General features: G+C 42.1%; 1 protein-coding gene across 1 annotated transcript; it reads right to left on the bottom strand.

Annotated features, from left to right (window-relative positions):
* Positions 1 to 24734, bottom strand: LOC147463734 (subtilisin-like protease SBT2.3). The gene is made up of 10 exons (XM_086490519.1): positions 24532 to 24734; positions 24160 to 24307; positions 21947 to 22362; positions 20767 to 20862; positions 19811 to 19883; positions 18788 to 19070; positions 2104 to 2435; positions 1129 to 1378; positions 724 to 999; positions 1 to 589 (listed from the first exon to the last, which is right to left on the bottom strand). The coding sequence occupies exons 1-10, from the start codon at positions 24717 to 24719 to the stop codon at positions 153 to 155; spliced, it is 2499 nt and encodes an 832-aa protein (XP_086346645.1). The 5' UTR covers positions 24720 to 24734; the 3' UTR covers positions 1 to 152.
* Positions 24735 to 27389: the final 2655 nt, after the last annotated feature.

Below are 27389 nucleotides of genomic sequence, written 5' to 3'. Positions count from 1 at the left end.
TGACTCATAACTGGGTATTACCATATTAGAAAAGGAAACACCCACCCAAAATTTGAGTTTATTTTATCCAGAATATTGTTTATTAAGGAGTCAAAAGGATTTGTGTATTAGTTTACAAATAAATTCTCCAAATCACAGGTGGCGAATAAGAATCAATGTTTCCCTGAGGCAGCTGATGTGGATATGATGACCACAGGAATTTGAGCAGAGTGGCCATGACTTCCCTTGAAAAGAATACTGCCAAAGCTTGGGGTGGACTTTCTTCTTGAAGAAGAGGGCTCCACAGTTACTTCAAGCCTTTGAGCCTCCTTGCAGTCCAACATGAAAATAGAGGGACTCACCTCCAGAGATACCCCTTCGGGCACCTTGACACTCACTTCATACAACTCTGTTGAGTTGCCAACATGCATCACCTCTCTAATCACCGTCAGCCTGCCTTCTAAAGCAGCTATGGTTATATATGGAGCATTTAAGTTTGTGGCCAGCTCCTTGCTTGCACCGATACTCGCACAGCTTTTCCCAAGAGCTCGCTTGACCTCTCCAGCAGCACCGTCCACCGCGCATAAAAAACGTACGTAGTCTTTGTACCCTGTTAATTGCTTGTCAGGCTGATGGATAAGATGTGCTTACATTCACTGCTGTGTGTATCTGGAGAGAGAGATTTTCGAACACAAGCAAATTGATCAAACGACATAAATCTACAAGCAGACATGAATTGCTTACCAGCATTGAAAATGAGACCAGGGTTCATAGCTGCTGTCGCATTTACCAGTCCACATCCCACATCAAAGGGAGTGGCTAGGTCCGAACGCTTGGGAGACAGAAGGTCCTCTGTCAACAGTGAGCTTCCCTTACCGTCCCTCATGATTGCCGTTGTGGACAAGGCTGATGCAATTCCGGACACACTCAAATCCGGATTGCTCTGCTTTACAAGGGCTGCAATTCCAGCGATATGGGGTGTTGCCATACTAGTTCCCGACAATAGTGCAAATTTCTCTCCTACAAAACAAATGGGGATAAATTGGCAATGCCCCAAATCAGCTGACCAGATAGATTAATCTCCCTTACACCATACAGAAGTATCTGGCTTTGCAGATTTCCAAAAACAAACAAAGCAAGAAAAAATACCTTCAAAATCTTCTGCATCAACTCCATGAGGCGTCCAAGCACCCCATATATAACTACCAGGAGCCGCAATGTTTGGCTTCAGCACGTCAGCAGCTCTAAAGTTGAAGGTTGCAGGATCTGGCCCCCTTGATGAGTATGATGCCACTCTTGGAGTTTCATGACTATACCTTGCATTTGCGCCCACTATCCTTCCAGATGGTTGTTCATATAATCCCTTCAGAGATGACCCAGTACAATAATCCAGTAAGGCCTGCAAAAGATCAAAATCACTAACCTAAAACTCTTGGCAACAATCCTGGAAACGTACAGGGGCTACGTTGTTCCCACATGCTCCCAGACCACACATGCACTTCAGCACACAGACAAACACACCAAATACATACACTCTATGGCTTCCAAAAAAGAAAGCACAATGGTCAAGTTGTGATGAGCGTTGTCAGGATTATCGAGCATGGAACATGAACAAGTACTAAACCAGAAATACACACACATTCGACTAGGCATGCACGGAAGCACAAGCAAGAAATTCCATGTCATAAAGAACTCTGATGATAACAAATATCCTGAACACATGAGCTGCATTGCACTATTCTTAAGAGGCTGGATTGGAACAAAATTTTTCATGTGCATGCCTCAAACTCTGTCAGTGGTTGTGTGATGTCTCAACCTGGTGAAGGTACAATGGATTTTGAATCTGCTATGCAAGTAGCCAGCTGAATACTACAGAGAAAAACTATGCGACTACCGAGAGAGGAGGATTAGGTATGATACATCCTGAAATTGCCTGAAAAGGCACGCATAATATGCTGAAATTCTGGCATGCTGAAAAGGGTTCCAGCCCATCTTCGACGAGAAACCCCACAAACCACAAGAATCTTGAGGTGCAAGTCAGCACCCAATCAAGCGAACAATTCAGCCTTTTGGTGTTTTACATTAACAACAATAAAAAGCCTAGAATCTTAGATAAGGTCAAACCTTTGAGTCACTTGCACTTGGGATAATAATCATAGGAATCTCAACTGGCATGAACTCAACATGCAGATTGATGCCTTGCATCCAAGAGCTTATTGTGAAAATAACTCCACTAGCAGATAGTTCCTTTGCAGTAGCCTCCACATTCTTTACAGACGCTCTTCCAATGAGAAAACTGAGAGTGAATGTGCAAACCAATATTTTCCCTTCTACTTCATCTTTCTCAAAATTCTGCCCACCCTGACACTCTTCCAATGCAATTTCCTCAACAGTGTAATTCCTTGCTGCATCCTTCGCTAAAACCAAGCTCTGCATCCTTGTGCCTTTGGTACCAACTAAACAGCAAGAAAAGAGAAACCAATCAGCACACGAAAGGAAGAGAAAGGAATCGGGTATATAGTCACAGTTCCAGAAAGTCAAACAAAATATGCCATTACAGATTACGGAACCCATAGAGCTCGAATGCATGAAAACAACCAAACCACGACACAAAACAAGCACTGATGAATGGCAAAAACTTGCAGCGTAGTGGAGGCAAAGGGACTAGCAGTGAAGCATGTGAGAAGTAATTCTGATCCTTATGTCAAGCTCATCCTTAGAAGCAAATGCTTTCGAACACCCGTTTTTTGAAATTCAAGTAATATTTTGCAAATCACACCACCATTTTTTAAACTTGAAGGTATTGAATTGCAAATCCAATAAAAGGTGAGGGTAACAAACGTGACCCTTCAACATTGAAGGAGAACTATCTAATCATGGTACACTAGTTCTCAATTTCTCAAGGTATCTTCAAGCATGTGGCTTCCGGAGAACATACACGTCACTTCCAAAGCAGTATCACCTTTGCCTTCTGCACACACCCTTCTGTTCCACCACCACCACCTGCTGCTCATCCTCCGCCTTCTTATTCATTTGATGGGCAACATCATCACTATTATTATTATTCGGCACCCCCAACACAAACCCTTCAAGGATGGTGGTGCTACAATCAAATTTTTCACCTTTTTAGGCGTCCAAGGTTCTTACAATGCTCTCAAGTTTCTACAACAATTGGACGTTCTGTTCAGCAACATTAACTTCACGAAGGAATCCAAGTTGCTGCGAGTCACCTCTTTCCTCATAGATAGTGCCCATGGTAGGCTGCCCTAACCAAGAAACCTAACAGTCCCAAAACCTTGTGTGACTTTCAAATCGCCTTCTATCTGACCTTCCTTGAGGAAACGTTTGAAGTAGGCATACTTTAAACTTGGTATCAGTGTTACACAGAAACGTGTTTTATACCATATGAAACTTACGAAACGTTTCTTTCATATGAAACGTGTTTTTTATACCTTAACCCTACTTTACTCCAAAGGGGTTTCTATCGTGAAAACTTGAATCCTTTCGGAGAGTCACATTGTTCTTGTTTTGAGCATTTGAATACTCATTGGCTGATAGCTTAGATATCTTTTATCTATGTTGCAACAAACTATTATTTCAAAATGGTGGAGATTGTAGTTTGTGGCATGCTCTAGCCGTGAACCTTTGTTTGCTCAAATTTTACTAGATTGTTAGCAGTTGCCAATGAGATGCATCACATGATGTGTTCTTTGTAACTTTTCTGCTTAATTGTGTCTATAAGGTTTGAGTGTTTTGAACCATGTCTATAGGAAATTTCACTAGATTAATTAAATATGGTTATATTTTTTAGTTTTTTATATACTGCGTTTCTTTCTTTCAGAAGATAATTGAAACATGTTTCATAACTATGAAACCTCGTTTCATACGTAAGTTTCATATGGAGCTGGCAACACTGTTTGGTTTGGCCTAAGGATGTACCCCTCAAACACCCTTGCAACATACACCCAAAGATTTTGGGGCGCTTTTGTAATGTGCAACGGAAGTTTATTGATGGTGAATGCTCAGTGCATACTCAAGGTTTTTTTTATTGAATGAGAGAGGTCCTTTAAATTCATAAGGGATGTGCAAAGACCAGAGAGAGAGAGAGAAGAGAATGATATTGAGTGAAGGTTCTGAGAGAGAGAGAGAGAGAGAGAGAGAGAGAGAGAGAGAGAGAGAGAGAGAAGACTAAACCCAAATGGGGTCCCAACCAAGGGCCCTCCTCTCTATTGCTAGAGAGGTTTTTGCTTTAGATTGCACAAATGTTGATACAATGGTCCTAGATGCTGAGATGTTGATGGGATCTTGCTACTAATGCTTGGATCTGTGAGGCTAAGGGCTGAAAACTGAAAATGCTAGGGCTGATCTGGCTTGTGACTGTGATCTGATGATGAGGCTAGGGCTGAAATCTGAAATTGCTGGCTGATCTGCTGTCTTGAGCTGAAAATTGAAAACGCTAGTATTGATGGCTGGATCTGCGATGGTACGGAGAGGTTATGGCTGAAACTGAAAATGCTTGTGCACATGGGGTGTTGTAGCTGATCTAGTGCAAAAACGCTAGAGATGCTGAGTTACTGTGGGTACTTGGTGAGGTATTGACTTATGCTTGAGAAAAGACCCCTAGGTTCTCTTATATATGGAATTAAAGCTATGCCAGCAAAAACCCACAATTTCTTAAAATGTCACTTATTAACGAGTTAATAAACTCACTTATAAGAGGTGCTTCACATGCAAATAAATACCTAGGCTGGGTACTAATGTAACTATATAGGAACACTTCTCAATGCCTACACCTAGCAAACACTGGTTGTGCTCATGTCCAATCAGAGGGTACGCAACTACTCTAAAGCTTCTAGGCATGCAAGTCTTGCATGCAGGCTCACTAGGGTGCCAAGACACTTCCTAGGTTGTCCTTAACCCTAGAGATAGGAGTTAGCTTGTCCACATGCACATAAGGTTAGCTGTGTACGTGACACCTTATCTACCAGTTTCCACCTTCAGAGACATTACTTTTGAAGATCAGATGTTTGCCTTTTCCATTGCAGGATTACTGCATAGAAAAGGTGGTTTCAAATATACGTCAACTTGTGTCACATGCAAGAGTGGGTTATCACGTCACAAAGAAAGAGCTAGTCTTTACAAACACTACTACAACTTCCTAAACAAGAAACCGAAGTTCCCAATCTTACACTCAGGATACCCGACACCACCTGTCACAAATGAGAGTGCACACAAATAATCAATAAGCTGAAAGTAAATAGAATATTGATCAAAAGAGACTTGGAAGAAGATCGACACAATATTGGGGACTAGAAGATATGGGCTGGTCCCCCCCCAAAAAAAGAATCTTTATTCAGGAAGAATCTTTTTGCGACCACAAGAACCGAAGAAACCCCTCCATTCTAGATCTAGACTCGATAGTCGTTTCCTTCCCATAAAGGAAATCCGAGAGACTAGCTCTCAATGTAGATACCTTTCCTGTATGTACTCAAAGCGCAAACCGTTACCGGATTCCCTTTCTGGAATCCTCGAGCGTAAGCCGAAGCCTCCTTGATTCTTCTCTGAGATGGAATACCTGCAAAAACACAAACACAAGAACAACGATTCATAGCGTAATCACAAACTTCACCTGTTGCACCAAGTACAGAAAGCCCCCTTCTAGCGATCACTAGCGGCTCCGACACAACAGGGTCTCCTTGTGCTAGGTTCTGGCAGGCAGCAAGAATAGCCGGTGAAACTCCCACAACAATAGCAAATGCATGTAGCCTTGGAATAGCTGGAAAGAGAGAGAGAGAGAGAGAGAGAGAGAGAGAGAGAGAGAGAGAGAGAGAGAGAGAGAGAGTTGGCTGTTATTAGCAGATTGGGGGGCGGGGGCAGGCGCCGCCTCTTGTCCAAGCTTTATTTTTAAGTGGGCAGTTGGTCACTCTTTTAAAAAGAGTGTGAACCTGTTCAAAACTCAATAGAAACTGTGGGAGCTGAAATTTGGTGCTACACTGCACTTCCCAAGCGTCCCTAGAGACAACCTGATACACAAATGCAATGCAAACATAGATTTCCTCGCGGGAAAGCATCTGTTTTCCCAGAAAGCACTTAAAAATATCCTGCTTTTTAAAAAAAGCTTCTCAAAACCCATCTTTATTCTTGTGCTTGCATCTTTACGCGTAATCCTTTTCTCGTTTTGGATTTCCTCCCATACCAATGGAGTATTCCCTATCCGATGCTCCTATGATGCATCGGGAATACCCATTTCCCAGTCTTTCCCACCGAACTTACGGAACAACTCCTTCATGATGCTTAATGTCACACATCATATGACACATCACAATTGTTTGTTCCTGATGGTTCCAATAGATCTACAATTCCTAACTTTAACAGTTCAAGTGTACACATTCAAAATATCCTAATTTCATTAAATAGAAATTACTCAGAAAAAAAAGAAAGTTGTCACGTGCACATCTCAGCCTATGTGCATGTGGACAAGCTACTTCAGGTCTAGGGTTCGGGTTGCTTAGGAAGTGTTCTGACACCTTTGCGAGCCTGTGCACGAGCCGTGCATGTATAGGCACTTAGCGTAGTTGCATATCCTCTGGTTGCACACAGCATGATCATCAGCATGACATTCATTAACCATCATGAGCATTTTACAGTGCATAGAACCCATTTTCCCTATTTACTCATTTTTCACTTATTATTTAATAAGTGCCTTTGTTGGAAAAGTGAGTAGGGCAAATTTGTTAAGCTACTACAAAAGAAACCTAGCGCTAGCACTTTCTGGCAGAAGAGGCAGAAGAAGCTCCGGCAACTTGCAGAGCACCTTCTTAGCAAGACCGGCAGGAGGCCCTAGCATTTCCAACCTACAAAAGCAAATAGCGTTTTTACTACATATCAGCCTAGCGTTTTCATCAGCAGCAGATTCAGCTTGGCGTTTTCAGTTTGCAACACTTAGCGTAGCGTTTGCAGATTCCGGCTGTCACGTGACACATCCAACCCTATGTGTCTGTAGACAAGCTACAGCATGACCAGGGTTCGGTTCGGTCAAGTCAGTCTAGAATAGGAAGTGATCTGGCACTTTTGTGAGTCTGTTTGCAGACCGTGCATGTCCACACACTTAGATTAGATCCTCTGGTTGCACACAGCATGGTCATCAGCATTACCATTAGAATCCATCAGGAGCATTTTGCAGTGCATTAAACCTATTTTCCCTATTTTTGACATTTTTCACTTATTATTTTTAAGTGACTTTTGTTGGAAAGTAGGTAGGGCAATTTTGCTAAGTTGTATAAATAGAAACCTAGCGCTAGCACTTTCTGGCAGAAGAGGCAGCAGGAGCACCTTGCTCAACAGGCAACTTCTCAGCAAGACCCCCCACATCAGCAGAGCTAGCGTTTTTGCATCTGCACGGACCTAGCGTTTTCATCCACAAGCAGCCTGGCGTTTTGTGCACAGCAGATCAGCCCCGGCAGCAGCAAGACACACCAAGAAGCCTAGCATTTTGCATCTGCAGGACAACCGGCAACAACAGGACAATTTTCTGCCCTAGCGTTTTTGCATCTGCAAGACACTTTAGCGTTTTTGCACAATGCAGATCTTCGCGACGGAATCTCCACAAGCACCAGCGTTTTCAGTTTTCAGCAATCAAACTCCCGAACCTCGCAGATCTCACCTTCCCGCAGCAGTTCCTCGCCACACGGTTAGATTCTGCAAGGTTTACAGATTCAGCCCGGAAAACGCAAATTTCAGCATCTGCGTTTTCAGCGCGTCGTCGTCGCATCGTCGTCATTGACATAGAGTCAGAATTCAGCAAATAAAGATTTGCAGATTTCAGCCCTTAGCATTTTCAGATTTCAGCCCGCCTCGTCGTCGTCCTCATCGTCATCAACATCGTCGGCAAGTCCAAGCATTGTAGAGATTTGTGCAATCATAAGTAGACCGCTCTCGCCATAGAGAGTGGGGCCTTCGGAGGAGGGTTTTACAACGTCTCTGGTGACGTATTCTCTTCTCTATCTCTCAGTCTCATGCACTTCCATTCACTGTGTCCATTCACTTTGTTTGTGTCCATTGCACTCTCTCACTAAAGGAACGGAAGGCTCTCCCTTCCGTAAGTAAAAGGAACCCTTGAGCACAGTTCGGAGCACTCATCTTGAGCAAAGTTCAAACATTCATTCCGTTGCACCTTACGTTGGTATCAGAGCTTTGGCAGTGTTCTGTATCACTCAAGAAAAAAACCACAAGAACCACAAAAATTTTCTTTGCTTGTTGAGATCGCACGAACCCAAGTTCACTTGGGCGTGTCGATTCCTAATCGTGTTTTTGAAGAGTGACAGAAAACCCACGAAAGAAGGGCTTGTCCAACCTTCCCTTGTGCCTCTTTTCACTCATTGAGAGCAGACCGTGCACTTAGCGGCCGGCCACTCGACGTGACGTGGGAAAAAGCAACCTTGGTGTGAGCGCAAGGCCACCAAGGGGTGCGCCCACGGAAAAGAGCAGAAACTCGGGTGAAGAGAAGATCCTTCTCTAACACAGATTGCAAGCGAAAGAAGAACCTCAAGAACCTCAAGACCCTCAAGAACCTCAAGAACTCAAGACCCCCAAGAACCCAAGCACCCAAGATCCACAAGAACCCAAGTTCCTCGAGAACTTAAGAACCCAAGACTTCAGTGGATGGTCATCACTCGAAGCGGAATGGATACTTCGCTTGGAGGTGGTGACCATGGGAGTGGCGAAGCAGAGTTTTCCTCACCAGGAGGTTTTTCCGACCCTTCCCCATCTACGCCAAAGATTGCACTAGATCCTATGGCAGCTTTTGACAAGATGATGATGGACAGTAAGCTAGGAAGCGACGCAGAAATGGCGGTCATAGAACGTAAATACGAAGAACGAGTGGCAGCCATAGCACGTAAATGCAAAGAAAGATTGGTAGCCATCGAGCGTGAGTACGAGCAAGCACGCTTGGTAGACAAAGCAAGAGAAGCAGAATTTGATCGCGAGAACAAAGCAAGAAAAGAAAAGAGCGACCAACACATGAAAGAGTTCTTGCGACTCTTTTCTATTGTGCAGGCGCAGTTTGAACAGAATCAGGAGAAAGAGACTCTCTCCGTTTCTTCTTCTCCAAAGCATGCCACACAGGATTTGCATGATGATAAGCATGAGCATGATGATTTGCATGATGATCACGATGTGATTTCTCACAAGCATGATGATTTGTGATCAAGACGGGATTGTTCACCAGGATGATGGTTTAGTTGATGCTTTTTCTAGTGAAGCTAACCTCATTGCAGATTCGATCAATCACGAAGAACCGATCTTGGCTTTCGAGTCGAGGTCCAAAGAACCCCCTCAGGAAGAACCGATCTTGGCTCTCGAGCCCAGGTCCAAAGAACCCCCTCAGGAAGAACCAATCTTGGCTCTTGAGCCTAGGTCCAGCGAACCCCCACAGGAAGTATTATGAGTTCGAATAATTAGTCAGCAGGCATTGTTCGAGTGTTTCATTCGTGATCGTTTCCTGTATTTTAGTCATCGTCTTTATGTGATCCCTTTTCCTAGGCATGACATATTGTACGTTGAGCACGTTCCATTCATGAATGAGCACGGATTTTTGCAGATTGTTCATGGAAAGCTGAAATGTTTGCATTCAAGGAAGTCACATTCCATGTCTATTCCTTGGCATGACACAGTCGTAGAAAGAGCACAAGACAGCTTGAGCATCAAGCATAGGCATGTCCATTGTGATTTGCCACAATTGATTGATTTAGATCGGAAACACAAGATTCGATCTCATTGTTTGGGTATGTGTGGTGAACGGGTTGGCACTCCGTCTATTTGTTCGTCTACATTGCATGCACAGTCTTTGAGGAAGACGAGATTTTATCCACTCACTTTCCATGGAATGGGTATGTTCATGTTTTTCATTTGGAAGTGGTTTCAGGAATTTTCAACCATGGAGATTCTTGACAAAGATAGACGCATGACTCTCGACGAAGTTGAAGCATTGAAGGAGCCACATAAGACTTTGTGTTGCTTTTGGTGCGGCCTAGAGAAGCAAGCGTTGCAGACCTTTATGAAGTTCAAGTATCGCATGACACACGCATCAGAGTGGGCCGGGCGAAGAGTCCTTTCCAGGATTCCGGATGCTATTGTCGATCTCTCTCGACGCCATACAGTTCAGTACCAGTACCTCACTTTGAAAAGAAGGGGATGTCACGTGACACATCCAACCATATGTGTCCGTAGACAAGCTACAGCATGACCAGGGTTCAGTTCAGTCAAGTCAGTCTAGAATAGGAAGTAATCTGGCACTTTTGCGAGTCTGTTCGCAGACCTGCATGTCCAGACACTTAGATTAGATGCATATCCTCTGGTTGCACACAGCATGGTCATCAGCATTACCATCAGAATCCATCAGGAGCATTTTGCAGTGCATTGAACCTATTTTCCCTATTTTTGACATTTTTCACTTATTATTTTTAAGTGACTTTTGTTGAAAAGTAGGTAGGGCGATTTTGCTAAGTTGTATAAATAGAAACCTAGCGCTGCCACTTTCTGGCAGAAGAGGCAGCAGGAGCACCTTGCTCAACAGGCAACTTCTCAGCAAGACCCCCCACATCAGCAGAGCTAGCGTTTTTGCATCTGCAAGGACCTAGCGTTTTCATCCACAGGCAGCCTGGCGTTTTGTGCACAGCAAATCAGCCCCGGCAGTAGCAAGACACACCAAGAAGCCTAGCGTTTTGCATCTGCAGGACAACTGGCAACAATAGGACAATTTTCAGCCCTAGCGTTTTTGCATCTGCAAGACACTTTAGCGTTTTTGCAGATCTTCGCGACGGAATCTCCACAAGCACCAGCGTTTTCAATTTTCAGCAGTCAGACTCCACAGTAGAACCCCTGAACCTCGCAGATCTCACCTTCCCGCAGCACTTCCTCGCCGCACGGTCAGATTCCGCAAGGTTTACAGATTCAGCCCGGAAAACACAGATTTCAGCATCTACGTTTTCAGCGCGTCGTCGTCGCATTGTCGTCATCGACATAGAGTCAGAATTCAGCAAATAAAGATTTGCAGATTTCAGCCCTTAGCATTTTCAGATTTCAGCCCGTCTCGTCGACGAGTCCAAGCATTGTAGAGATTTGTGCAATCATAAGTAGACCGCTCTCGCCATAGAGAGTGGGGCCTTCGGAGGAGGGTTTTACAACGTCTCTGGTGTCGTATTCTCTTCTCTATCTCTCAGTCTCATGCACTTCCATTCACTGTGTCCATTCACTTTGTTTGTGTCCATTGCACTCTCTCACTAAAGGAACGGAAGGCTCTCCCTTCCATAAGTAAAAGGAACCCTTGAGCACAGTTTGGAGCACTCATCTTGAGCAAAGTTCAAACATTCATTCCGCTGCACCTTACACCGGCGTCAGATTCAGCCCAAGCACATCAGCGTTTTCAGTTTTCAGCACTTAGACACCGCAGATTCAGCCCATCCTCGTCGTCGTCGTCGTCATTGTCGTCGACATCGTCGGCAAGTCCATTGTATCTAGATCACCAGATTTGTGCAATCAATAGCATAGACTTCTCTGAGAGGGGGGCCCTTGGAGGAGGGTTTGAGAACCGTTTGGTGTCGTATTCTTCTCTCTCTCTCTCTCTCTCTCTCTCTCTCTCTCTCTCTCTCAACACCTTCATTCACAGTAGCATTCACTTTGTTTGTGATCATTGCACTCTCTCACTAAAGGAACGGAAGGCTCTCCCTTTCGTAAGTAAAAGGATCCCTTGAGCACAGTTTGGAGCACTCAACTTGAGCAAGATCAACATTCACTTCCGTTGCACCTTACAAAAATAGTCCATTTAGCAACATCCCTCTGGCTTCTAAACAGTTGCCATCGATAGTGCTTGTACATATTCTTGCAGAATCTTGGGATAAGATGTTAATTCCTACTCGGTCATCCACAGAGCGTCCAAGGTAGAGTAGTCCTTGAGTACCAGATACTTTTGTGTAATCTTTCCAAACTTTGGTGGCCGCTCTTGATGATGAATAATCTGCTCCGGTTGGAGCATTTCTTCTGTTTCCTCAATCTCACGAGTTTCCTCGGTACTAGGTTGACTTTCTCAAACTTGAGTAAGATTAACTCAGACTCTTAAGTCCAAATTCCTTATGTGCTTGTCCCCAACTCTCTTATGTTTTTTCTGAGAGCGTAATATTGCTCTCTTAGCTTGCCCATAGGCAATATCCATATCCCAAACAAAATCATCTGCTATAAATATCTTACTTATCCTTAATTAAAAGAATCGAAGGAAGCAAAGGCTTACCATAAAGAATCTCAAAGAGTGCCTTCCCCATACGTAGACAAATGTACGGTATTGTTATACGTGTACTCGACAAGGGACAAATACTTTTCCAAGTCAGACTATCTGTTCAACACACAAGATTTCAACATCTTCAATATTGTGAAATTGATTTCAACATGTCCAATACTGAGGAATTGACGATCTCACTCTGCACATCCGTTTGGGGATGATATGCAAAAGAAAAATTAGACTTCGTGACAAGGTTGCTTTCATGTGAGGATCTCGATCACTCACAATAGACTTGGGCATCCCATGATGCTTAAAAATGTCACGATTGTGACTATGTTGACAACAACACATCTACTCCTAGTTGCAGATACGCGAAGTGCCATGCCAAGGAGGACCCCTGCGCGTGGATAGTGACACCCCTTCGCCTAAGAGACGTGCCTCTTCGCCAAAAGCCACACTCCTTCGACGACTGGTCACACCCCTTCGCTCTACGGATGCGACTCTTCGCCCAATGGTTGCAGCTCTTCGTCGAAAGGATGTGTCTTTACGTCTAAAGTCGCGTCTCTTCACCATGAGACGTGTCTTCTCATTTATGTCTCTTCGTCTCATATATAAGGAGCCTATTGTACTCAGTTTTCAACAGTTCAATCAATCAACACAGAGTCTTCTAAGTCTCATCTCTAAGTACAGTTCAAGTTTCTTAAGTCTTAATCATGAGTTTAAGTACTTAATTAAGGATTAGTACCTAGAATCTTTACAGTGGTATCAGAGCAAAAAAATTTCCGGGACCCGAAGGTTGTGAGCCTCTCACCCTCACCGCTACCCTCTCCCCCCCTTCCCGGAGTTGCATGGAAGCAGAAGAAAGATGGAATTCAACTTCTTTGTTAATTACATAAAATAAAAGACAGAAGGGCTACGTGTGTGTGTGGCGTACCCGAAAAGCTCGCACCCCTTCATCGGATTGCACCTCTTTGCGCATGTGTGCTCGCACCCTTTCCTATGAAAGGACATGGCCCTGGCAAACAAGTACCTCCTCGCATTCACACCCCTTCGTGCGAAAGGATGTGCCTCTTGATGCTGGATTGCTGAATCAGTGGGCTGAATTGTGCCTTTTTACTCGGCTAAGCAGGTGGTACTCGTGCCTTTCCTTCTTGCGCACACCCCTTCCCCAGGCACCCCTTGGCGCACCCTCATGCTGAAACGCTGAAACGCTGCCATGCTGAAACGCTGAAACGAATTCTGGAAACACTGGGCAGAATTCTACGTTGCTGAATTTCTTGCGCTGGGCAGTTTTTTACGCTGGCAGCTTGTCAAATTCAAAGCAAGGTTTTTTATTAAAACCACCCGGCCATGCACTTGATTTAAGTTGCCCACCCAAAACCAAATTTTTTAAGCCTAGGTGAACACCTTTAAAATCCCAAACCATTAAAAAATTACCCCAAACACACCAGCGATGGCCTATTTGCAGCGTGGGAGCTCTCCGCTGGCCAGTTCGAATACTCTTCTGCCAACTTCCAGCGCTGCAAATTGTGGTCGGCACCTGGTGCGCGCGCGGAACTTTTCGCCATCATGGCCGACGACGCCTTCGACGAGATAGACGAGATTCTCGACGAAATCTTACCGAAACGAGAAGTCCTTGTCATTTCCGATTTGCCGGAGCCGGCACCAGTCCCGGAGGACGCTACAGTTCCCCACAGGTGCTTCTGTCACAGAAGCTGTACCGGTCTCAGAACCTGTTCCCGAACCAGAACTTACACCTGTTCGAGAGTTCCCTTTGAAGCGTAACCATGCCGAATTCTCAGGACGGAGGTGGTCAATCTGAAAATGCCCTTACTCTTATCAAGGAGCAGATGGCCACACTTTCCATAAGCCTCGCATCACTTCACACTCACTTGGATGAGATGCAGACGCAAAACACTTCTCGAAGTCGTCCTGCTGTTTCTCGGACTACTAATGCAGCATCTTCAACACATTCTTCCGAAGCTTCAGTGGATGAACCAGACGAACCAGATCCAACTGAAGAGGTAGACAATCACGAACTTCAATTACTTTATAAAATTTTTAATGCTGCACAGAAGAAGAAGCTTGATGTTAAACTGCCGGAACCATACACTGGTCGCCACGACAAGCGCGTGCTAGACCAATGGCTATTCAAAATGGAGGTCTACTTGTCCAACACGGACTTGGTCGAGAGTAAAAAAGTTGCACTTGCTAGTTCTCTGCTCAAGGGCACAGCATTTCTTTGGTGGCAATGACAGGTTGCTGATGGTAAACACACACCTTCTTGGGATAAATTCTGGTGTGCTATTCGCAAGGCATTCGAACTTGCCAATGCGGATTTTCATGCCCGGTCCTCTCTTCGCCGCCTGAGCCAGACAAGTTCCTTGGCAGCATACGTCACAGAGTTCCAAAGGCTAACTCTAGAGATAGAGACTCTTAGTCCCTCTAATAAACTTCACAGCTTTATCGACGGACTTGAACCCAACTTGAAGGACGATGTGCACAAATACAACCCTACCACCTTGGATGCTGAAATTGCATATGTGGAGCGTCTTTGCGATAATCGACGCCCTACACGGAATTTTCTCCCTGGTGACAAATCTTCAAACATCTCTCGCTTTTCTCAGCGCGATCGTAGAGACAGCTATAGCCAAAGTCAACAACATCAGTCTCAGCAAGCAACGCAACCTTATTCAACTTCAAGGTTCTATTCTCAAGATCGACAATCTCAAAGCAGATCTTCTTCACATGTTCCTCCACTTGATCGTGGTAAAGGACGTGATTTTTCTCAAGATCGGCATTCCAATACTCAGCAAGGCTCTTCGTCAAATGGATCTTTGACTTCAAAGAAGGATGGATTATGTACAATTTGCGATGGTGACCATAGATGGTATCAATGTCCAAAGAAACCAAATCCGTCTGATTCAAAAAGAAATTCCAACGCAGAAACATCATCGAATTCTGAACAACCAGATTCTGCTAAGAATAAAGGAAAATCAGTGGTCAATACGATTCGTGTCTCAGAGGATACGACTATTCTTATGAAGCATGCTCAATGCAATTCTTCAGTTTTGGAGCCTCTCAAAGCAAGTTTTGAGCCTTCTTGGAAGGCTCAATGGTCGCTCCATCAATGTTTTGGTGGACAACGGATGCTCTAATAATTTCGTCAACACTCAAATAGTTCAACAGCTTGGTTTGCCAACTCAGAAGACATCTCACTTATATGATGTGGAATTAGTAGATGGATCAACTTTGACTTGTGATCAAACAGTTCGACGGTTGCAGTTTGAGATTCAAACTTATGCAAATCAACTGGATTTTGAAGTCATGCCTTTATGTTATTACGACATGATTCTTGGTCAGCATTGGTTATTCCAATATGATCCAGCAATTAGCTTTCAAGGACATACTATCAATTTGTTCAAAGATGGACGTGAATTGACTTTACACGGGCTTTCTCATGCGGAAAGAGTGATTCAAGCCTCACGTGTACTAGTCAAACGACATGATACAGTGGATTACGAAGAGAATATGATTTCCGATGCAGATGCAGATGTTATTATTGATGAATTTTTGAATTCATTAACTTCTCCTGAATCAATTGTTGAAGACAAAGATGATTTCAAGCAAGAAGTTTTTCCAAGTGATACTTCGTTACCAGACAAAGATAAGGAGATAGTTGCAGATTCTGACTGAAACTGACTATGCTTTCTTTTATTCTTTACTGGATGATGATATGCCAATTGCAAGTCATGAAGTGACAGTTCCTGAAGATGATTCTGAAGAATTTTGGGATTCATTCTTGGAAGATGATTACAGTCTCAAGCCAAAATCCTCTTCAGTGATTACTAAAGTTAAAGTTACCCCATCTGAAGAGTACCTTGAAAAGATTTCCTCTTCCCCAAATATTTCGCAGTTACTGGAAGATTTTGAACCAGAAATTACATCGCATAAAGAATTTTGAAGATCAACCTCTTGTTGCAGTCAACCTGATTAAGCCAGATTCCTCTAAAAAGTCTTTGAATAATGCAATGACATGGGATTTAGTAGTCAAAGCAAAAAGGTTTCGCAAGAAGCAAAGGTTCAAGACAAAGGTTTCCGATAACTCAAAGATTGAAGATTTTCGAAGATTCAATGCTTTTCCAAAGTTCTATCAACATCAGAAGTCATTTCCTTCACACGGGCTCTCATTTTAAATGGGAGGGAATGTCACGATTGTGACTATGTTAACAGCAATACATCTACTCCTAGTTGCAGATACGCGAAGTGCCATGCCAAGGAGGACCCCTATGCATGGATGGTCACACCCCTTTGCCCAAGAGACGTGCCTCTTCGCCAAAAGCCACACTCCTTCGACAACTGGTCACACACCTTCCCTCTACGAGTGCGACTCTTCGCCCAATGGTTGCAGCCCTTCGCCGAAAGAATGTGTCTTTACGTCTAAAGTCGCGTCTCTTCACCATGAGACGTGTCTTTCCATTTATGTCTCTTCATCTCCTATATAAGGAGCTTATTGTACTCAGTTTTCAACAGTTCAATCAATCAACACAGAGTCTTCTAAGTCTTATCTCTGAGTACAGTTCAAGTTTCTTAAGTCTTAATCATGAGTTTAAGTACTTAATTAAGGATTAGTATCTAGAATCCTTACAAAAAATATGCTCTAGAAAAACCCTAGCCATATGATTGCTTTGATTGCTTTCTTGACTGGAATAAAGTGAGCTTGCTCTTTTTGTTTGTGAGCACACTGGTAGAACTAATACATAGATTGCCATCTGTCTCGGCATGGAAAGCAACCTCCAATCGCAATGTCATTGCGTGAACTTGCTAATATGTCGGGGTAGAATCTCCGTAGCTTCTTCTCACAATAGGGGCACCTTGGGTTCCGAGGAGCTGGGTGTGCAAGTGAGGGTGCCAACTGGAGCTTTTTATAGCATAGTAACAGGGAATAGCCCTTTTCAGGTTGCCGTTCCCCGTTCTCAATCTAGCTTCCCGTTCCGAAAACCCGTTCTGTGTTTCAGACGTGAGTGTCCGAAACAGGGAATGGCATTTTATACCAGTTGTCGTTCCCAGTTCCGGTTTGCCGTTCCCGGTACCTATGTTTAATACGCATCGGGAGTGGCAAGAATAGGGCAAACTGGGGGCGCCTCATTTTTCCTGGAGGAGGTAGAAATAAGGCGCCTCCTGGCTGCGGCTAAAAAGAGGGAGAGAGGGATCGAATCTGCCAAGAATAGCCAGAAGTGGGGACTTGTTTTTGAACCTGTTCAAAACTCAATAAAAACTTATGAGCTAAAAACCATGCTTTACACCAACACTCCCTAGGCATCCCCGGATACAGTCTCATGCACAGATGCCACTCAAAAAGCAACCTTCTTTTCAAAAAGCATCTACATTTTCTCAAAGCTTCTTAGAACCCATCTTCATTCAAGTGCTTGCATCTTATGCATAACTCATCCTCAATCCGGATTTCCTCCTCAAACCATGAAGTATTCCCTAACTAATGCTCCCACATCCATCCTCTGACGCATCGAGAATATCCACTACTCGGTCTCTCGTCCACCAAGCTTATGGAACAACTACTTTATGTCACCCCTGCCTCAACCCCACGTGACAATGGAACAACCACTGCAACTGAAAGCTCTAGACCTAGAGCCGGGCGGCCCCCTTTGCAAAGAGGAAGCTGCCCTTCCTGCTCAATCATGGGAACCTCACCACTCAGATGTGTGAGTGTATTGCTTTGTCAATGCAAGAGAGAAGACTTAGATTGAGGAATAGGCTTTAGAAGCACTTGGCTGAAATCCAATGAGCATGTCTCGCCCTCTCAAAAACGTTCAATTACTCTCATGAGAAGCGGTCAATTGCAACACCTGCAAGCTAGCGGGCCACAACTTGGAAACAGAACAACCCAGCATAGCAAGACTTTTCACTTGTGCATAAGGCTTGTGAGACTTAAAAACATGGTCCTTTAACTAGAAGGTGTTGGCCCCGTACATTTTCTTTACGTATAACCTGTAGTTTTTGTGTCTATGTCTGCCTCTCTTGTAGTTAAGCCCAGCTGCAGTTGGGCGCCGCTCACTGTTTCTCTGGGTCATGTGTTGTGAGGGTTTGCATTTTGCTGACATAGGCCTATGGCCCCAACACATGGTAAGCCAAGTAGCCTTTTGGCTTGCAAAAGGAAGATCTAAGCTTGATTACCAAGGATTCAATTGGAGCTCAATTCTTATTTATATCATAAAATACCACAGGCACCGAAAACAGGAGTCAAGGATATCCCCTATGTGCTTAAATACAGCTTTTCCTGACTGGAAACATATACTAAAGTTCAAACAATTTAAGATTTTTCTGATACACAATGACCTACTATGCAATGCAGATCTTTTCAGTCACTTACAGAGACAAAGCATGTATCACCAGCACTAACACACGCACGCACAACCTCCTACAAAAGCGAAAATACACATCACTATCATCAAAACAAAAATAAACAGGCATAACACACACACGTGACCATCGGAGAAAGAATGGCAGGTAGCATACGCGAGAGGCCGAGGCCATTGATGGTTGAGTTGTTGCCCAGAATGATAGAATTGGGATAAGTGCGGTCATGGCGGGTGGCGGCGACCGTGAAGATCCAAGGGCTGAAGGAGACGACAGAGAAAGGGGAGGAACCAAGGTTGCCCGCAGCCTGCACCACAAAAACACCAGCCTTCACGGCAACAAGGAGTGCCAAGTCGACAACATTGAAGAAGGTGGCCACCCCACGCGGTGGCCTGCTTGGACCTATTGACAGGTTGAGTATATCTACTCCATCCTCCACTGCCTGCAACGTCACCACCCGCACACAGCATTTCAACCCAACAACATTTTTAGTCAATTGAAGTGGCTATTCTTGTTGTGCATGTGTGTGTGTAAACATCATGCTCAAAAAATTATTTACAAGGATTTGATGTGTCCAACATCTTTTGTTGTCTTCCATGACTAATAGCATTTCTGCATTGTAACCTAACGATTTATGTCTTTCTAGTGTTCCTCTACTAGTAATATCCTAGCTGGTATCTAGAGTGAGCTATAACATTCTGTATGAACTCTTTAGGATCATCCTTTAGAACCCTCTGTTGCTTCCAAGTAGCACTCATCGTGGCTTCCCTAGCTATACATTGTCAAGGTTTTTTACTTTTCGTATAGTCCAACCTTCGAATAGTTTATATGACCTCTTGCTCAAAGTAGTATGTTTCTATTCTCAATGAAACAAAAATAATGTGCCAACAAGAGAGAGAAGGCTTGTGTGTACGCAATGTATCTTTACTAGGGAAATAATACTTTAGGGGCGAGTGTGTGTGTGTGTGTGTGTGTGTGTGTGTGAGAGAGAGAGAGAGAGAGATGTCCACATGACCATAACTATATATGAGAGCTTTAAGTCAAAAAGATGAGATCAAAGCTCAATGGTTTGTGCTACCTTGCCCTCTTTATGCAAGTGTATGTACCCACACTATGGGGGGCAATGTGTGTGCATGAGAGAGAGAGAGAGAGAGAGAGAGAGAGAGTGTGTGTTGATAATACCTTTTCTATAGCTGCAACCACGTCAGAGTAGAAACCACCAAAGCTAGGATAGAGTGCTTTGTATATCGCCAACCTATTTTACAAGAACCTATCTATGGTTAGCAAGGTATTAAATGGATCAAAACATGTCGTCTTAGATTGGATTTATAGGCTTGTTTCTTCAAGCATGTAGCGTTATTAGACCACCTCGATACACAGTGTCTTTTCCCTTAACAAAAAGAATCTACAAGTAATGCTTGAACATTTCATTTAAATCCTACCCACAAAATTAGCCAAAAAAGGTTGGAAAACCTATAATATTTAACAAGAAGATCTTGTGCAAACATTTATTTCAGACAATTAACTTCCTATATTTTTCCTCTCGAAGTTTCTCAAAGTCTTGAAAATTAAATTTCTAGACAGGTCCTATAGTAAACTTTTTATAGATCTTGTGCAAACATTTAATTCAGACACTAAACTTCCTATATTTTTCCTCTTGAAGTTTCTCAAAGTCTTGAAAATTTAATTTTTAGCGTTGTAACTACAAAGTTTTGCATTATCGATCTGCACAAGCTTTCCAAGCAGTGCATGATAGAATGCAAAAAAAAAAAGGTTAGACTTGTGTACGGTCGAATGACAATAACTCTTTGGAAATAGTTATTGTTACAACAACGGTGATTCGTGACCCCATCTCATAGCTTGAATTTATGATATTAGCGATAATGCCATACTATAAATGCCTTCTTTAAGTGATTTTTACCCTACACCTTGCAATTTAATAAGAACATTAAAATATCCCACTTGTCTTTTTGAGGGGGAGGGGAGGAGACTGTGATGTTAAGTCACTAATTATCTCCTGTAAAATTTTTCCCAATGGGATCTTAACCATTGTTTGTCCCTTGAATTTGGTGTAGATTCCTCTTTAAAAGGCTTTTAAAACTGGTTGTATACATATTGCAAGCACAAATTGTCCTTACCTTGCTCTCGGAGCCATTCCACTTGCATTGCCAAATATCATCCCAGCAACTTGGACAACAGTCCCATAGTTCCCCGCAGCAATAGATGAAGTGTGCCTAGTAACATATTCACAATGAGCATGCAATCATGTGCAATTTTTTATGCTCATGTTATTTTCTCTTGCAAAGAAAGAAGAACTGCATTCCTTGTAAAGTGGTGAATGAAATGGGTTTGGTTGAGAAAGTATACACTAGAGCCACAAAATCACACATGAAAGGGAACTCACATGCAAAGAAGAAATCTACATAAGTGATTAAGAAAATCAAGGGTCAATATTATTTGCACATAAAAGAATGACAGATGAAATTTGAGGTGGAAAATGTATATTGCCAAAGTTTTCATCGGAAGTGGCGACTCATGTGTGTCCTCAAAGGGTGTGTGTGTGTGTGTGTGTGTGTGTGTGTGTGTGTGTGTGAGAGAGAGAGAGAGAGAGAGAGAGAGAGAGAGAGAGAGAGATATGGTTTCATATGTTCTAGTTGTTAACTCAAGATTCAAGGGGATGCATGGCAATATGATGAGCATGCTAGCAAGAGTTATTTGAAAGCATCGAAATTACTATGAATGTCTCTGTCCATGCTAATATAGCCATGACGACCAATTAGCTCCCATGTATACATACATTTACATGTGTGTGCATGCTTGTGTTTGCATATGTATGTCACCCAGCAATGTTAGATAACAATTTTCCTTTGAAAGGAAGTAAAAAATTCTATGTAATTTTTGTACTTTAAAAAAAAAAGGGGAGCTTTAACCACCATTCTAAAGGCAAGGATAAATGGAAAATCTATTAAGAAGAAACAAGTATCAAATCATCTTTTTGGTAGCAAATTGCACTTTCCCATGCGAGGGTGTAAAAACGTTCATGAGCGCTACCAGGGTCGTTTGTGGCTGCATTTGAACCCATGACCCGGGTCATGGAGGATGAATGCTCAACCAACCAAGCTAGCTCCTTCGGTCAAGTATCAAATCATCTTAGTGTAAAAGTTTAGTGGCTAAGTGCAAATTTCATTTTAGTGGACTTGACCAATCTATAACCTTTCTCATGGATTCATAGAATATTTTGGCTTACTAACAATATAATCTTTAGGTCATTTATGTTTACTTTTTAAAAAAAATAAGGGAAGAGGTTGGATTTCTCACGTTCCATGTCCATCACCATCAAACGGAGAATCATAATCAACTGTAGGATTGAACAAACCACTCCTTTTGGCTGCTTTAGCAAAATGATGTGCTGCTACTATCTTTCCATTGCAAAAGCTTTGCTGGTCTTCGTTTGTTATAGCCTCACATTCCCCTTTAAAATGGCGAGTGAAATATTTTGGGTTGTAGTAGGGATTGGAAGTTGTATTTGCAAAGCTGGGGTGTGAGGGATCGATGCCTGTATCTACCATACCAATTACTATACCCTCACCTGCTCCACCAACACTTGATGGGGATGTTTTCCCCCATGCTTTGTATGGCAAGCCAAGATATGTAGGTGTATACGTCGTAAGCTTTTCCATCTTACTATCTTTTTCTACCCTGATCACTTTGGGAATTCTTCTAAATATAGCTGCCTGAAATGTCACATTAATCACAATTATGAGTCATTTGCAAAAAAAATCCAAAATTTCCAATCAATGACAAAAAAATTTGTTTCAACACTAGTTTTTAGAATTGGAATGTATTTGTTTTAGTAAACCTAGAGACTTATACACCACACCACTTCCTTTTGCTGCATATTTTGGGGGAAATGACTAATGTCTTGGTTAACCACTAATCTCTCTCTTTATGGTGTCAACATTATTTAACTATTATTTATTGGAGTGTATTGAAGATCTTAAAATTTCTCCACGCTATCAAAATACTTGGCATGAAGTATTCTCGATTAAAACTTTGTCATTAGATAGGGTTGCATTTATTGAAGCTCCCTAAATTGAATGTTGTATATAATTGTACGGATATGTGATGTATCTATACTATATATAAAACAGGGAGGTATCCCCCCCTCCCCCGGGGCCATGTGGTGCAAGCTCATGCAATCAACCAGTGTACCCTGCAATCCCCCAACAACTGCGAGAGAGAGAGAGAGAGAGAGAGAGGGCAGAGAGCTAGACTAGTAGGACATAATTTGACAAGAATGGCATGCATATGCTACACTTCTTCGGAAGCAATGCTACATACTAAGTAGTACCTACATAAATAGACAATTTTGGGAGATGGAAATGCGTGAGGCTCGATTTCTCACCAAAAAGCATTCTTTATGAGTTAATCGATAGAGAAAATAAGTCTAACCTTGTCTTGCTATTTATGTTTTTTTATCAGTTATAGGTTTAAAAGCTATCAAATCTTGCTAGATTTTTTCATACACTTTTTTGCATAATTAGTAGCCTCCAACCAATTGCAGCTTTTGCATCCAAAAATCATTTTAAAGCCAGGCAAAAAAACATTCAATTTTTCATTAGCAAAAACTCTATGGCCCCTTGATCTTTGGGTAGGTCAATGAAGATTCTTCTTTCGAGAAGGAAAAAAAGTGAGGTTATGCCAAAAAGGCTCTCAAAATAGTAATAGCTTTTTTAACTTTAGTGTGGTTTAGGATATCAAATATCCCCAGTTCTACACTATCCCTACTTCAAAGATTCCTAATGGCTTAAAAAAATTAAAAGGTATTCCTAATTCAAGGATTCCTCTCAACACTAAGAAAAACGATGCGTTAATTTATAGCACATAACAACAGACAATGACAAAGCACATAGATTTGCAACAATATTAGCTTGAAAGGACGGATACAACACAGAGAGAGAGAGAGAGAGAGAGAGAGAGAGAGAGAGAAAACGCTAGAGAAAAAATGAAAAAGAAAAAGAACACCTGTTTACATGGGCACAAAAGGTCTTTTGACTTTCCACCTTCATCTGTCTTTTCATTCCCTAAAGTCACCCTTCACTTATGCACTTAATACGTTTTGAAAGAATTTTTATTTTTCTGAGATAGGGGAGACCTAATTGCATACAAATATTTGAAAAATGTTTTTCCTTAGAGTAGCGAAAATTGAGGTCTTGGCATGTTAGCACATGCCTTGGAGAACAAAAAGAAAGGCATATAAATTTTCTAATCCAAATTTTTAGTTTGTAAATGGATCCCTCCTTTAAAGAGCTTCATAGCTTTTTTATACCTTTTTGTTCTAAAAGACTTATTTTAATTTGTAAATGATCCCTTTAATTTTTTTTTATACAACCTTTTATTTTAAAATGCCAAATTTGTGTCACCTTTTTAAAAAAATGTAAATCTCAATTAGTTTAAGAAACAAATAAAATAGTAGAATTGATTAGTCATGTAGCTCCAAGACTTTACTTTAAGATTGATGTGCAAATTACCTCTTGAGAAGACATAGTTGCAGCAAAGCCATTAACAAGGTAGGTGTAGCTATAGAGCTTTCGTTCCATGGCTTCAGCACCAAACACTTCTTGTAATATGTTATTATGGCTCTGCTCTAATAAGCTTCTATGGAGCATGGCCATGTCTCTATGCATAAAAATGAAATAAGTAAAGTTAATAAGGAATTTGAATTAGTGGTTAGACCCCCGTCCCCCAAAAAAGATAAACATAAATAAATAAATAAATAGGAAGACAACATAAATATGTGGTTGAAGTTAATTCTTCTATTAGCAAAATAGATTTTTAGTTCACCACATTTCATTTGGCCACCAATAAAGAGGACTAGAGCTTGAAAAAGCTAATGATGATACCTCACTTTTGAAAAAGCTCCTTGATCTTTATACATCTTCCCTTGCAAAAGCTCATTCCTTTGAACAAAGGAAGGCGGTTCGAGCAATACTATGTGCACATCGCTGATTGCTTGCACATCCAACTTGCCGCCTAATAAAGTGCATAGTAATCCGATCAAGACCAAGAGAGCATTGTTGCCTACCATCATGTTGATGCACCTAGATGGCATTTCTTACAAGGGCAATTGAAGACTTATATATATCCTAAGGATGGGTTATAAGCTCAAGAATTACCACAATTGGAAGGCAAATATACTGCTGTGTGCACATTATGCCAAAATGAAACTCATGTGAGGATGTTTACATCACGTAAATGCAAAATAAAACTAGATTAGAAAGGATGGCACACATCTCAACTTGAGTGTACGTAAGAATGAAAAACAAACAAATCATGCCTCAATATCTACTTAAGAAATGAGAAGTTCAACTGGGAATGTATAAGCTTATGTTATGGTAATTTTTTTATAAAAGAATTATTAAACTTACTAGTAAGGCCGGAGGGCTCTCTCTCTTTCTGTCTTCCTCTTTGCGTCGCTGTGCTCCCGGGCTGCAGGCCACACCCGCTGCTTGAAGGAGCTTTTGACACGTGGCAGTGGAGGGAATTCTGGATTCCCTCCCCCATTATCCTTAGTATAGATATCTTGTTATAAAAGAAAAATCCAAGCACATTTCCTACATAAGCACATGTAATACCATCTATTATTATTGTTGTTTTTGTTAATAATGTGCATGTGTGTATGCATGCATACATGTGCATTGTGCATCTATACACACGTTCACCAATAAGAAGACGTATCATCCTTTTGTGAGATTGATTGATGTACCACCTGGGACCAAATTTAGATAGCTTCACATGCCAAGAAAACACTTCAATCTTATGAGCTCGCAGAGTCAGAGTGACATGCTAAAGGAGTATGTGTATCAATGAAAGGACTATAATGCATTTCAAACAAGTTTCAAAGGTCATTAATAAGGGAGGTGAATGTAGAAGAGAGGAGAGATGTGTGAAGACATTTGGACTGCTATTCCTTGAATTTGAGAGGCCTTGTCACTAAATCATGTGGGGGGTATGGTTGTGAATAGGCATTGTGAGTCAAGGATGCTCTCAGTTGTTCAATCAAGAGATGAGCCAGGGTGGATTGAGCCACCATGGTTCATCCTCACTTCCCCCCTAGTTAACGTATGACACCTATTCTCAACTAGAGGATTCCCATCAATCGCGTTGTGTCGATTGGAAATGTTATACTTGTTAAGAGTAGATATTAGAAGAGTTTCCTCTTCTTCTATGAGGTCGGTGGCTATCCAAACCATTTTAGTCTTGACCTAGCTCATCCAAATCCATTTGTTAGGCTTTCTTGAGACCGTTGTAGGACTTTCTTGGCTTGGGTGGCTTTTGCTTGGGTTTCTCTAGGACTATTTTTTTGAGGAAATCCATACACCAAGCAAAAAAAACCGAGCGTGTCATTTTTTCGAGTGAAAGTAAACAGAATTGTAATGTTCACAAATTGAGTTTTTTTATTAAGCCTTGGCATACTGTCAAGTGCAGACAACAGTATGACAAAATGGTCAATCTTTAGAGGATTGAAAACTCGAGTGCATGAAGGTGATTGTTGCTACAATATAAATTTGTATTTGATTAAATAACATAATCTATCAAAACTCTAGGCACCCCTCCTTCAATGGCAATTGCAAGGAATCCAAAAAATGGCCAATTCAGAGAGGAACGTAAACCTTAGCTTGTAAAGCTAATGCTATGCTGAAACTCTGGCCCCACCCAATGCCTAGAACAACTCCACTTTTGTTAGTGTAGCCTAAAACTCATGAGCTATAAAGTTCAACCCAAGGACACAAAAATACACAAGTTCGTGTGTTTGCAAGGCACACATGTGAGGCACCGGTTGTCTTTTTAGAGAAATCCTCACATGTACATCGAGGGAAGTTTGCAATCGTCACAACATGTGTCACCCCCTTTTAAATGGAGCCTCGAGTATTAACATTAAAAACATGTGACACATTAGGCACCAAAATAACCTCTCTCACTTGTTTTGCATGCATGCTTTGACCCAATGCTATCCTCCCATTGAAGTCATTGCTTAATTTTGAACTCCATCTAGCATGATTTCTTTCTTTGAATTTAGCACAGAAAGAGCTAAGTTGTGCTCCACATTGCCCAATAGTCGTTCATTTGTGCTATCAAATTATCGCCTTGCAGCACAAATCCATTTTTTTGCAACATCTCAACGTCCCATGAAAGTAGGCAGGTTCCCTCTTCCACAACCTACATCCTTGGGGTTGGTCCAGGGGGTCCAATAATCATCTCATCAATATTTAAAGCATAAGTGTTAATTTTGTTGTAAAACCATAGGAACCCCTCCACAATTACTCTTGGTTTGGCACCCACGACACGATATTTTTTGCTTCCCCAAAAGCATGGTGCAAAAACACCATTTTGCACATTATCGGAATTATTGTTTATGAACCTACCACAACGTACATTCTCTCCAAAAAGAACACCAAAACACGTCATTTTTTTTACCAAAGTTTGTGCGTCTAATTGCCCAAACCGGTCGAGGCACCTTCTTCTTGGGCCAGAGACTCGGAGAGCCAGAAGCATTATGCTTGCTATGTGGTACATTGTAAACAAGTGTAGTGACAGTAACAAACTCTGGTATGTGGCAAAAAAAACCTTGGCGATTGTGGCACTTCTGTTTAATGGGCCCATATTTCTTATCACTATTGGAGAATTGAATTTATGGCTTACAGCTTCCAAGATGAGCAGCTCCTATCGTCATGCCAACTACAACGGCCATGCTTGTACG

Source organism: Adiantum capillus-veneris, chromosome 2 (genome assembly GCF_014529385.1).
Source record: "Adiantum capillus-veneris isolate H3 chromosome 2, ASM1452938v2, whole genome shotgun sequence".
Lineage (NCBI taxonomy): Eukaryota > Viridiplantae > Streptophyta > Polypodiopsida > Polypodiales > Pteridaceae > Adiantum > Adiantum capillus-veneris.
This window is presented reverse-complemented; position numbering and strand designations above follow the sequence as displayed.

Excerpts from the sequence above, each read along its gene's own strand:
- LOC147463734 (XM_086490519.1), bottom strand. The coding sequence starts at position 24,719 with ATGATGGTAGGCAACAATGCTCTCTTGGTCTTGATCGGATTACTATGC. Across the intron at positions 24,308-24,531 it reads GGAGCTTTTTCAAAAGTGAG|AGACATGGCCATGCTCCATA; the intron begins GTATCATCATTA and ends TTTTATGCATAG. Across the intron at positions 22,363-24,159 it reads CAACTATGTCTTCTCAAGAG|GCAGCTATATTTAGAAGAAT; the intron begins GTAATTTGCACA and ends GTGACATTTCAG.